Genomic DNA, 12,236 nt, shown 5'->3' with positions numbered 1-12,236 from the left:
CTAGCAAACCTACCTGCAAAAATATTTGTCCCCCTCCAGTTCAGATGTAAACCGTCCCACCGGAACAGGTCCCACCTTCCCTGGAAAACTGCCCAATTATTTATAAATCTAAAGCCCTCCCTCCTGCACCATGTCTTCAGCCACGTGTTGATCTGCGCTATCTTACTATTTCTAAACCCGCCTGCACGTGGCACTGGTCGCAATCCTGAGATTGCTATCCTGGAGGTCCTGTCCTTTAACTTGGCGCCTAACTCTCTGAACTCACCTTTCAGGACCTCCTCACTCTTCCTACCCACGTCACTGGTCCCTAAATGGACCACAACATCTGGCTGCTCACCCTCCCTCTTGAGAATACTGAGAACTCGATCCGAGATAGTAGTAGTAGTGATAGTCATACTTTATTAATCCCGGGGGAAATTGGTTTTCATTACAGTTGCTCCATAAATAATAAATAGTAATAGAACCATAAATAGTTAAATAGTAATATGTAAATTATGCCAGTAAATTATGAAATAAGGATGTCTGACCCTCTAAGGGAGGAGTTGTAAAGTTTGATGGCCACAGGCAGGAATAACTTCCTATGATGCTCTGTGCTGCATCTCAGTAGAATGAGTCTCTGGCTGAATGTAATCCTGTGCCCACCCAGTACATTATGTAGTGGATGGGAGACATTGACCAAGATGGCATGCAACTTAGACAGCATCCTCTTTTCAGACACCACCGTGAAAGAGTCCAGTTCCATCCCCACAACATCACTGGCCTTACGAATGAGTTTGTTGATTCTGTTGGTGTCTGCCACCCTCAGCCTGCTGCCCCAGCATACAACAGCAAACATGATAGCACTAGCCACCACAGACTCGTAGAACATCCTCAGCATCGTCCGGCAGATGTTAAAGGATCTCAGTCTCCTCAGGAAATAGAGACAGCTCTGACCCTTCTTGTAGACAGCCTCAGTGTTCTTGGACCAGTCCAGTTTATTGTCAATTCGTATCCTCAGGTATTTGTAATCCTCCACCATGTCCACACTGACTCCCTGGATGGAAACAGGGTTCACTGGTACCTTAGCTCTCCTCAGGTCTACCACCAGCTCCTTAGTCTTTTTCACATTAAGCTGCAGATAATTCTGCTCACACCATGTGACAAAGTTACCTACCGTAGCCCTGTACTCAGCCTCATCTCCCTTGCTGATGCATCCAACTATGGCAGAGTCATCCGAAAACTTCTGAAGATGACAAGACTCTGCAGTAGTTGAAGTCCGAGGTGTAAATGGTGAAGAGAAAGGAGACAAGACAGTCCCCTGTGGAGCCCCGGTGCTGGTGATCACTCTGTCGGACAAACAGTGTTGCAAGCACACGTACTGTGGTCTGCCAGTCAGGTAATCAAAAATCCATGATACCAGGGAAGCATCCACCTGCATCGCTGTCAGCTTCTCCCCCAGCAGAGCAGGGCGGATGGTGTTGAACGCACTGGAAAAGTCAAAAAACATGACCCTCACAGTGCTCGCTGGCTTGTCCAGGTGGGTGTAGACACGGTTCAGCAGGAAGGCGATGGCATCCTCAACTCCTAGTCGGGGCTGGTAGGCGAACCGGAGGGGATCTAAGTGTGGCGTGACCATAGGCCAGAGCAGCTCCAGAACAAGTCTCTCCAGGGTCTTCATGATGTGGGAGGTCAAAGCCACCGGTCTGTAGTCATTGAGGCCACTGGGGCACGGTGTCTTCAGCACAGGGACGAGGCAGGACGTCTTCCACAATACAGGAACCCTCCGGAGCCTCAGGCTCAGGTTGAATACATGGTGAAGTACTCCACATAGCTGAGGGGCACAGGCTTTGAGCACCCTGGTACTGACACCATCCGGTCCTGCAGCCTTGCTTGGATTGAGACGTTTCAGCTCTCTCCTCACCTGTAGAGCTGTGAAGCCCACCGTTGTGGTTTCGTGTGGGGAAGGGGTATAGTCATGAGAGCAGGGTGGGGGACTGTGAGGAGGGGTAGGAGGGGAGAGTGAAATATGTGTTGGTTGGGGACTGACAACAGATGGTTCATGTGTGGGATGGGCAGGGGCCACACTGTCAAATCTGTTAAAGAACGGGTTAAGTTCATTGGCCCTGCCTTCCGCTCCTCTGTTGCTAGCTTGCCGGAACCCAGTGATGGTCCTCATCCCCCTCCAGACCTCTCTCATGTTGTTCTGCTGGAGTTTCCACTCAAGCTTCCTCCTGTACCTGTCTTTAGCCTCCCTGATCCTGGCTTTCAGGTCACTCTGTATTGCCCTCAGCTCCTCCCTATTTCCATCTCTAAACGCCCTCTTTTTAGCATTCAGGAAGTGCTTAATGTCCTTTGTCACCCATGGCTTGTTATTTGAATAACAAAGGACAGTTCTTGTCGGAACATTGCAGTCCACACAGAAGTTGATGTAATCAGTGATGCACTCTGTGAGCCCGTCAATATCCTCTCCATGTGGCTCACAGAGTGTCTGCCAGTCTGTCACCTCAAAACAACCCTGGAGCGCCTCATAAGCCTCCTCCGACCATTTTCTCACTGTCCTCGAGGTTGCAGGTTTACTGTTCACCAGAGGCACGTAGCAGAGTTTTAGATGCACCAGGTTGTGATCTGACCTTCCCAGTGGGGGGAGGGGAGAGGAGCTGTATGCATCCCTAATGTTAGCGCACATCAAATCCGGAGTCCTCTCCCCTCTGGTTGTACAGCTCACATACTGCGTGAAGTTCGGCAGTGTTCTAGCCATGGTAACATGGTTGAAGTCACCCGAGATGGTAATGAGGGCACTCGGGTGCTGGATTTGTAGTCTGGCTATGACGGTGTAAATGATGTTACACGCCGATGTCGGGTTGGCAGAGGGAGGGATGTACACAACAACCACAATTGCATGCAAGATTTCCCTTGGCAAATAATATGGCCGGAGTACAACAGCAAAAAGTTCAATATCCAGGCTACAGACCCATTCCTTGATCGTAATATGCCCAGGATCCAGGATTGCACCATCTGTTATTTACCAGAACCACCAGCCCCCCTCCTTTACGTTTACCGCTCTCAGTGCAATTCCGGTCAGCTCGAACGGTCTGGAAGCCCTCCATGGAAACGCTTTGATCGGGTATGTCCTCGTGCAGCCACATCTCTGCGAAGAACATGACACTGCTCTCCTCAAATGTTCTCTGACTCCTGACAAGCGCAGTCAGTTCGTCCATTTTATTCCCCAGCAATCTCATATTTCCCATGATAAGAAAGGGGAGACACGGCTTATAACTTCTCTTCTCCAAAAGCCTCTGTTGTCTCAACCCGGTCCTCTTCCCTCACCTTTTTGATCCCCTTCTGCATCCTCTGTGTGTTTTCCTCCAGATTTCAGCCGCTATGTCCACTGTTCTGTTCGCTAAACCGGCGGGCATGAGCGTTATCAATTGCTCCCAATACACAATGTGGCCATCCTGCTGCCACGCTAACGAGATGTGTCCAAATGTAACTAATTCCAGCGCTAAAAAAACAAGTAAAACTCTCTCCACCAGCATGTAGAGAGGGTGCAGCTTCAACGTGTTACCGTGAGAAAAAAAATACAACAAATAACTAAGTTGAAAAGTTTAAGAGTAAGAAACTGCGGAGCAACTGTAACCAGCTGCATGCACGACCGGCGCATGCGCACAAGACACAAGATATCGCGGTCCTTGACACCAGGGAGGCAACAGACCATCCAGGATTCTCAATCTCTTCCACAGAACCTCTTATCTGTCCCCCTAACTATCAAATCCCCTATCACTACTGCTCTTTTCCCTCCTTCCCTTCTGAGCTGAGGGTCCACTCTCGGTGCCAGAGACACAACCACTGCAACTTGTCCCTGGTAGGTCGTCCCCATCATCAGTATCCAAAATGACATACTTATTATTGGTGGGGACGGCCACAGAGGTGCTCTGCTCATTCTGTCTATTCCCCTTCCCTCTCCTGACAGTCACCCGGCTACCTGTCTCCTGACTCTTAGAGGTGACTATCTCCCTGTAACTCCTGTCTATTTCTGCCTCTGCCTCCCGAATGATCCGAAGTTCATCCAGCTCCAGTTCCCTAACTCGGTTTGTAAGGAGCTGCAGCTGGATACACCTGTTACAGGTGTAGTCATCAGGGATCATTCCTGGGATCATTCTTGTGAACCTCCTCTGGACTTACCCAATTCCAGCACATCTCCTCTTAGAAAAAGAGGCACAAATCAGCTCACAAATTCCAACTATGGTCTGGCCAATGCCTTATAAAGCCTCAGCATTACATACTACTTTTGTATTCTAGTCCTTTTGAAATGAATGTTAACATCACGTTTGCCTTCCTTATCACTGACTCAACCTGCAAGTTAACCTTCAGGGAATCCTGCACGAGGATTACCAAGCCCTCTGCACCTCTGATTTTTAAAATTTTCTCTCTATTTACAAAATACCCTAAGCCTCTATTCCTTCTGCCAAAGTGCATGACCATGCACTTCCCTACACTATATTCCATCTGCTATTCTGTTGCCCATTCCCTCAATCTGTCTATGTCCTTCGTCGACTTCCTGCAGCCAAACAGCAAAGTTCCCTTTTATCTCTGCTCTTTGCCTCTTGCCAGTCAGCCAATCTTCTACTTATGCAAGTACCTTTCCATGGCCTCTTATTGTTAAGCAGCCTCATGTGCGACACCTTATCAAAGACCTTCTGAAAATACAAATAAAGAACATTCACTTCATTTGTCCATCTTATCTGTTACTTCCACATACAAGGGGTGATTGATAAGTTTGTGGCCTAAGGTAGAAGGAGTCAATTTTAGAAAACCTAGCACATTTATTTTTCAACATAGTCCCCTCCTACATTTACACACTTAGCCCAGCGGTCGTGGAGCATACGGATCTTGGACCTCCAGAAGGTGTCCACAGCAGGGGTGACTGATAAGTTTGTGGCCTAAGGCAGAAGGAGATGAGTTGTACAGCTCTCATTACATGCAGTTCAACTCTTTTAGTGATTATGCAGGAAGTTTGAAGTTAATAACTCAATGGGGTGATTGATAAGTTCGTCGCCTAAGGTAGAAGGAGATAAGTTATGAAAAATAAATGTGCTAGGTTTTCTAAAATTGACTCCTTCTACCTTTGGCCATGAACTTATCTATCTTCCCTCGTAAAGTTCCAACAGATTTATCAGGGAAAATCTCCCCTTTAGAAAACACCGTTGGCCTATTTTATCATGTGCTTCCAAGTACCCTGAAAACTCATGCTTAACAATAGACTCCAATGTCTTTCCAACCACAGAAGTCAGGTTAACTGGCCTATGACTATGACTGTGTGGCTAAGTGTAGCTCCAACACCATATTCAAATTTGCTGATGACATCACTGTTGTGAACTGTATCAAAGGGGATGATGAATCAGTATACAGGAGGGAGACTAAGAATTTGGCTGAGTGGTGTCATAACAATAACCTCTCACACAATGTCAGCAAGAACAAGGAACCGATTGTAGACTTCAGGAAAGGGAAATCAGCAATCCATGAGCCAGTCCTTGTCAGAGAACCAGAGGCTGACAGGGTCAGTAACTTTAAATTTTTGCATGTCATTATCTCAGAGGACTTCTCTTGGACCCAGCATATAAATGTACTTGCAAAGAAAGTACGACAGACCCTCCACTTCCTCAAGCGTCTGTGGAGATTCGGCATGAGATCAAAAACCTTGACAAACTTCTATAGATGTGTAGTGGAATGTATATGACTGGCTGCATTACAGACTGGTATGGGAACATCAATGCCTTTGAACAGAAAACTCCTAAAAAAGGTAGTGGATTTAGACAGTGCATCACAGGTAAAGCTCTCCTTGCCATTGAGCATATCTACATGAAACACTGTCAAAGGAAAGCAGCGTCCATCAAAGATCCTCCCAGGCCATACAGTTTTCTTGCTACTACCATCAGGTAGAAGGTACAAAAGCCCCAGGACTCACACCACCAGGTTCGAGAATAGTTTCTACCCCTCAACCATCAGGCTTTTAAACAAAAGGGGATAACTACATTCATCTATAGAGACGTTCCTACAACATATGATCTTACTTTAAGGACTCTATCTTGTTATTCCATGCTCTGTTCATTTATTGCTATTTATTTACATTTGTATGGTCTGTCTTCTCTTCTCCTGCTCTTTATTGATCCTGTTTACAATTACTGTTCTATAGATTTGCTGAGTATGCCTGCAGGAAAAAGAATCCCAGGGATGCATGTGGTGACTCTGTTAATAAATTGTACTTTGAACTTTGATTTCCTTTTTTTCTGCCTCCCTCCTTTTTAAAGAGTGGAGTGATATTCGCAATTTTCTAGTCTTCAGAAACTATTCCAGAATCTTGTGTTTCTGGAAAGAACATTACTACTGCCTCCGCAGTCTCTTCAGCTGCCTCTTGCAGAACTCTGGGGTATAAGTCACAATTGCCTCATCCTCCCTTTAGAATACTCCTTCCTCTTTGGGATGCACCTTTTTTGTACCCTCTGAATTTCTTCCAGAAACACCAACCATTGCTGTCATCCCTGCTAGTAACCCCTTCCAATCAACTTTGGCCAGCCCCTCTCTCAAGCCTTTAATTGCCTCTACTCTACTCTAATACTGATCTAATTTTAGTTTTCCCTTCTCAAACTGCAGGGTAAGTTCTATCATATTATGATCACTGCCTAAGGTTTCCTTTATCTTAAGCACCCTAATTAAATCTGGGCCATTACATAACATCCAATCCAGAACTGCCATCCCCTTGTGGGCTTGACCATACACTGCTCTAAAAAGCCATCTCATAGACAATTTACAAATTCCTTCTCTTGGGAGCCAAATCCAACCGTTATCCACCATTATTGCAACATTGCCCTTTTCACATATGTTTTCTTATTGTAATTTGTAGCCAAAATCCTGGCTACTGTTCAGAGGCCTGTATATAACACCCATCAGGGTCTTTTTACCCTTACACTTTCTTAATCCTATCCACAAGAATTCTACATCTTCCATTCCTATGTCACCTCTTTCCAAGGATTTGATATAATCTTTTACCAATATAATCTACCCCTCTGCCTACTTGCCTGTACTTTCAATACAACGCATATCCTTGAATGTTAAGTTCCCAATTACGATTTTCTATCAGCCATGACTCTGAAATAACTAAGACATTATACCTGCCAATCTCTAAAGGCCGATTTATACTTGTGCGTACTAGCTTACACCGTAGCCTACGCAAGTGGGCTACGCTGTTGTGAGCATTTATACTGTGCGTTGGTGTGTCTGCATCGCTCTGCAATTCACCGCCAAAACACTAGCTGGCGGTGGGGTTTCTATGCCACTGTGTTCAGTTTCTTTGTGTTGAAACTCAACATGAAGAAACTCAAACTTCAAACAATGGCGACTGAAACTGAAGGTGGGTGAATTTTCTGTGTTTGTCCGGCTACTGGGAGACATGGACGAGGAAATGCATTTCAAATATTTTTGGATGTCGGCGGGTAGATTTGACGATTTGGTTCATCAACTCCAACCATTTATTTTGCATCAGTGTAAGCACAGTATACTCGGAGACTGGCAATCACCATTCGAGTTTTAGCTTCAGGTGGAAGTCAACAGGCTGTAGCAGCTAGCTACAAACTGGCATCAAGCACAGGGTCCTCCATAATTTCGGAGGTCTGTAAAGCTTTATGGAAGCATTGCAGCCCTTCAGTCGCCCAATGGGAAGCTATTGCAGCGTAGGAATTTGTGACCAATCACAGTTGTTTTGGTCTGCATCGCCGCGACGCGCAGTTACATTTTGGGAGAGGTGCGCGTTAGGCTACAGCATAGGGTACGCGACCATGCCGTACCTACGGCGTACATTTGACGCACAAGTATAAATCAGCCTTAACTGCGCCACTAGATCACCTACCCTATTCTGTTAACTGTGTATTCAAATGTAACACCTTCAGTCCTGTACTTAATCATCCTTTTTGATTCTCCCCCCCCATTATATTGCAACTCAACCCACTGACTGCAAATTTGCCCTATCAATAGCCTGTCCTTCCTCACATATCACTACACACTGCATCTAGTTGTACACCAAATGCCTGATCTTCAGCCCTATCACTCCAATTCTCATCACCATGCCAAATTAGATTAAAACCTCCCTATCAGCTCCAGCAAACCTGCCTACAAAGAAATCAGTGCTCCTTGGGTTCAGGTATAACCCATCCCTTTTGTCTCGATGTACACGTCATAAATAAATCTTAATCACTATTAAATAAGTGTTCTGCATTTTGGATAAGGGGGTGCTCAATCTGTATCTATTTCTTACTGCAATTTATAGTTTTTTTAAAATTGTGTATTGCACTGGTTAAATCTGATTCTGTGACCCTGGTAAAACCTCTGCATCCTTTCTGAACGCTCCAAATCCTTCTAGTAATGAGGCTACCAAAATTGGACACAGTATTCTAAATGTGTACTTACAGTTTTAAGTTTCATTATATCAACAGTTTGCAAGAAAAAAAAAATCAGTTTTCTTACTTTCATTATATTTACAGCTTCCTGCTTAACTCGTCTAAGTTCCTGTTGCAAGTTCTTCCGTTCTTCTTCACCTGCTTCTTCTACAGCTGATATACGCTTTTCCATTTCTTCCTTCAGCCTTCTATATTTGTCTTCTGATTTCTGAGCTGCAGCTAGTGCTTTTTCAAGCTCTTCAAATGCTGGTGAAAGAAAAAATTTCTAATAAATGTCTGAATTTCAGGCAGATTTTTTTTTTAAACAAAAGAAATTCTAAAGCATTAAAATGAATAGCCTATTAAAATTCAGCCATAAGTTTCTCTTATCTCCAAATTGATTAACAGTAAAGCATCAAGCTGTGGCAGTAATCATTACAATTAAAGTATGAACCAGATGTCATTCACTATCAAAAGCTGAAATTACTCGAAGTGTACTTGGCCAGATGATGCCTTGCAGTATGGTATTAGGAAAATAAACTGAGGGAAAGAGGGCAGAGAAATATTTACACTAATGTTGCATTGCTTCATCAATGGGAGTTTGATTTACAAATGGTGTTCCCAATCTTTGGAAAAGAAAATATAAATTTACAATTCTGAACAGATTTTTTCTTTGAAAGATGAAGTAAAAACTAAGATTAAGATTTATTTTTATTGCATGGGATTGATTCAAACTTGGGACACCTGATCTTATTCAACCAACTTAATAAAAACTATCTGAAACCAAAATTGTTCTTGGAATTTAGGAAGGGAATAATTAAAAGTTATGTGACTAATTCTGCATAAAAATAAATAAAATCATTGAACCTGGCCTTTTAATTTCAAAACACACATGGCACCGTTACTGCTTGCGCAAGGTGGATTGCATCTGCTTAATACCCAATAAGTCACTTTATCTACAATTTCTGAAGGGTTTAAACTGTGACATTGCTTTTTCCACAACATACAGCAGATACATATTTGCTCTGCTTCTGTATGAATCACATTTATATTTTAAAATATGCCTAGCTATATTTAATTGATAAAGTAATGGATATAATTGAAATGTGCTATCAATTACTTTGCTTTTCATTCTGTAATAACATTAGCTAAATTTACAGTTCCTCAAATTAAAAGCTCAGTTAATTTGTTTAGCTCATTTTTCACTGTAAAACAGTGGGAAAATGGTGAAAAAGCTTAATTTTTTTTGAATATTACAAAAGAACCCATCTCCATCTACAGCACCAGAATACCAACACCCAGTGCATAGCCAAGATGTTTGCAGCTATTTCAACTATAACGCCACCTGTCAGGATTCCATTCAAATCCTCCAATTCCATCGTCTGTCATATCTATCTATTGACAAGACTATCTATTCATGTGCTCTAAGTGTATTGGTTCTTTCTTAATACCTAATTAACTTGTATTGAGCTCAAAAGCTTTGTCAACCACACATCATCCACTTGGTTCTTTTTACTTTTGACCATGTCTACTCTCTGTAAGGATAGAAATCCCCTGGTCCTCATCTTCAACAGATTATCCTTTGCTATTTCCATAACTATGAATTAGATTCCACTATCAGACACATCCAATCCATCCCTTCCCTTTCAGCCCCTTCACCTCTACTGCCCTTCTCACAACTTCCCAGAGCAACACTGGATATATACAAATTTATCTGATTACTCCCATCACTTAGGAACTCAAACAGTCCTTTCTTATGAAGTCATGGCCTTCCATATCACACGGTCTCCAATACATTGGAGAGGTCAAATGAAAATCAGATGACAGCTTTGCGAAGTAATTAGAATCAGGTTTATTAACACTGACACGCAAAGATAAAAATTCCTATAAGCTACTTCAAAATAGATTGTCCAAAAAATGAATCATGAGGTAGTGTTCATGGGATCATGAACCACACAAAAATCTAAAATGTTGGGCATGGGTCTTCAGGCTCCTGTACCTACCCTCCAACGGCAGTAACAAGAAGAGGACATGCTCCAGATAGTGAGGGTTCTTAAAGATCAACGCTGCCTTTTTGAGGCACCACTTCTTGAAGTTGTCTTCAATGGAGAGTAAGGTTTTATCTGTCAATGGAGTGGATTAAGTCTGCGACCCTGTGCAGCCCCTTGTGATCCTGCACAATAAAGCCTCCATACCACGGAGTGATGCAACCAGTCAGAATACTCCCCACCGTACATCTCAAGAAACTTGCTGACCCCACATCAAGGATAGGTGCATGTCCACAATCCATTCCCTGGTCTTGCTAACAATAAGTGTAAAATTGTTATTGTTATAGTACTTCAACCAGGTGCTCTATCTCACTCCTGGATGCCTCCTCGTTGCCATCTGAGAATCTGCCAAAAGCAGTGGCATCATCAGCAAATTTATAGATACTATTTGAGCTCACCCTAACTAGTCATGAGTGTAGAAAGAACAGAGCAGTGGTTAAGCATGCATCCTTGAGGCGCACTTGTGTTAATTATCAGCAAGATGTTATTACTGGCCATACTGGAGGTGGTCTCCTAATAAGGAAGTAGAGGATCCAATTGCAGAGGGAGGTACAAAGGTACCGGTTTTGATGGTGTTGAGTATGAAGCCGTAATTAATAAATGCCAGCCTGAGATACACTTTTTGCTGATTTGGCATTAGGCACAGATTCTTGTTCAATCAAGAGTTAATCCTAGCCAGGATCAACACTTCAGAAAGCACTTCATTATAGTAGATGTGAGTGTACCAGGTGATAGTCATTGAGGCAGCTCACTCTGTTTTTCTTGGACACACTATGATTGATGACCGTTTGAAGCAGGTGGGAAACTCTTACTGTTGCAGTTAAGAGTTTGAAGATGTCAGAGTCATAGAACACTACAGCAGAGAAACAGGTCCTTCAACCCATCTAGTCTGCTCGTAGCCCCATCGACCTGCACTCAGGCCATCGCTCCCTATACCTTTCCCATCTATGTACTTATCCAAATTTCTCTTAAATGTCGAAATTGAACCTGCATCCACCACTTGCACTGGCAGCTTGTTCCACTCTCTCACTACTGTCTGACTGAAGAAATTTTATTTTTTTATTTAAAGATAGATCGTGGAATGGGCCCTTCTCACTCAATGAGCCACACTGCCCAGCAATCCACCTATTTAACCCTGGCCTAATTGCAAGACAATTTATAAAGACCAATTAACCTACCAACCAGTACATCTTTGGAATGTGGGAGGGAAACGAAGCACCTGGAGGAAATGTGCACTTAAGGTGAGAGTGTACAAAGTCCTTACAGACAGCTTCAGAATTGAATTCTGATCGCTGAAGCTCCGAGCTGTAATAACGATGCACCAGCCACTACGCCACCCCATAGTCCCCTTAAACATTTCACCCTTAATCAGTGACGCCTAGTTCTAGTCTCACCCAATCTGCTTGCACTTACCCATCATAAAATTACCCTCCCCTAATTTTGTACATCTCTCTCAAATCTCCCCTCATTCTTCTACGCCCCAGGGAAAAAAGTCCTAACCTATTCAACTTTTCTCTATAACTACTGGAGCACACAATATTCCAAATTAGGACTCACTAATGTCTTATAACTTCAACAAAACATCTCAACTGCTGTACTCTGTACTTGATTTACGAGGGCCAATATGCCAAAACTCTCTTTACAACCCAATCTATCTGTAACACCACTTCCAAGGAATTATGGATCTGTATCTACCATACTCCTCAATGTCCCACCATTCACTGTGCAAGTGCTACCCTGGCTTGTCCTCCCAAAGTGCAATACCTCACACTAAACATGC

General features: G+C 43.4%; 1 protein-coding gene across 4 annotated transcripts in view; it reads right to left on the bottom strand.

The window, feature by feature from the left end:
* Positions 1-12,236, bottom strand: part of golga4 (golgin A4) — a 246,147-nt gene that overhangs the window by 110,294 nt on the left and 123,617 nt on the right. For all 4 annotated transcript variants that reach the window (XM_072263075.1, XM_072263085.1, XM_072263094.1 and 1 more), the window contains one exon: positions 8,497-8,675. In XM_072263075.1, coding sequence (XP_072119176.1) covers positions 8,497-8,675 — 179 coding nt within the window. The remainder of the gene's footprint in view (positions 1-8,496; positions 8,676-12,236) is intronic.

Source organism: Mobula birostris, chromosome 1, assembly GCF_030028105.1.
Source record: "Mobula birostris isolate sMobBir1 chromosome 1, sMobBir1.hap1, whole genome shotgun sequence".
NCBI classification, from domain to species: domain Eukaryota; kingdom Metazoa; phylum Chordata; class Chondrichthyes; order Myliobatiformes; family Myliobatidae; genus Mobula; species Mobula birostris.
This window is presented reverse-complemented; position numbering and strand designations above follow the sequence as displayed.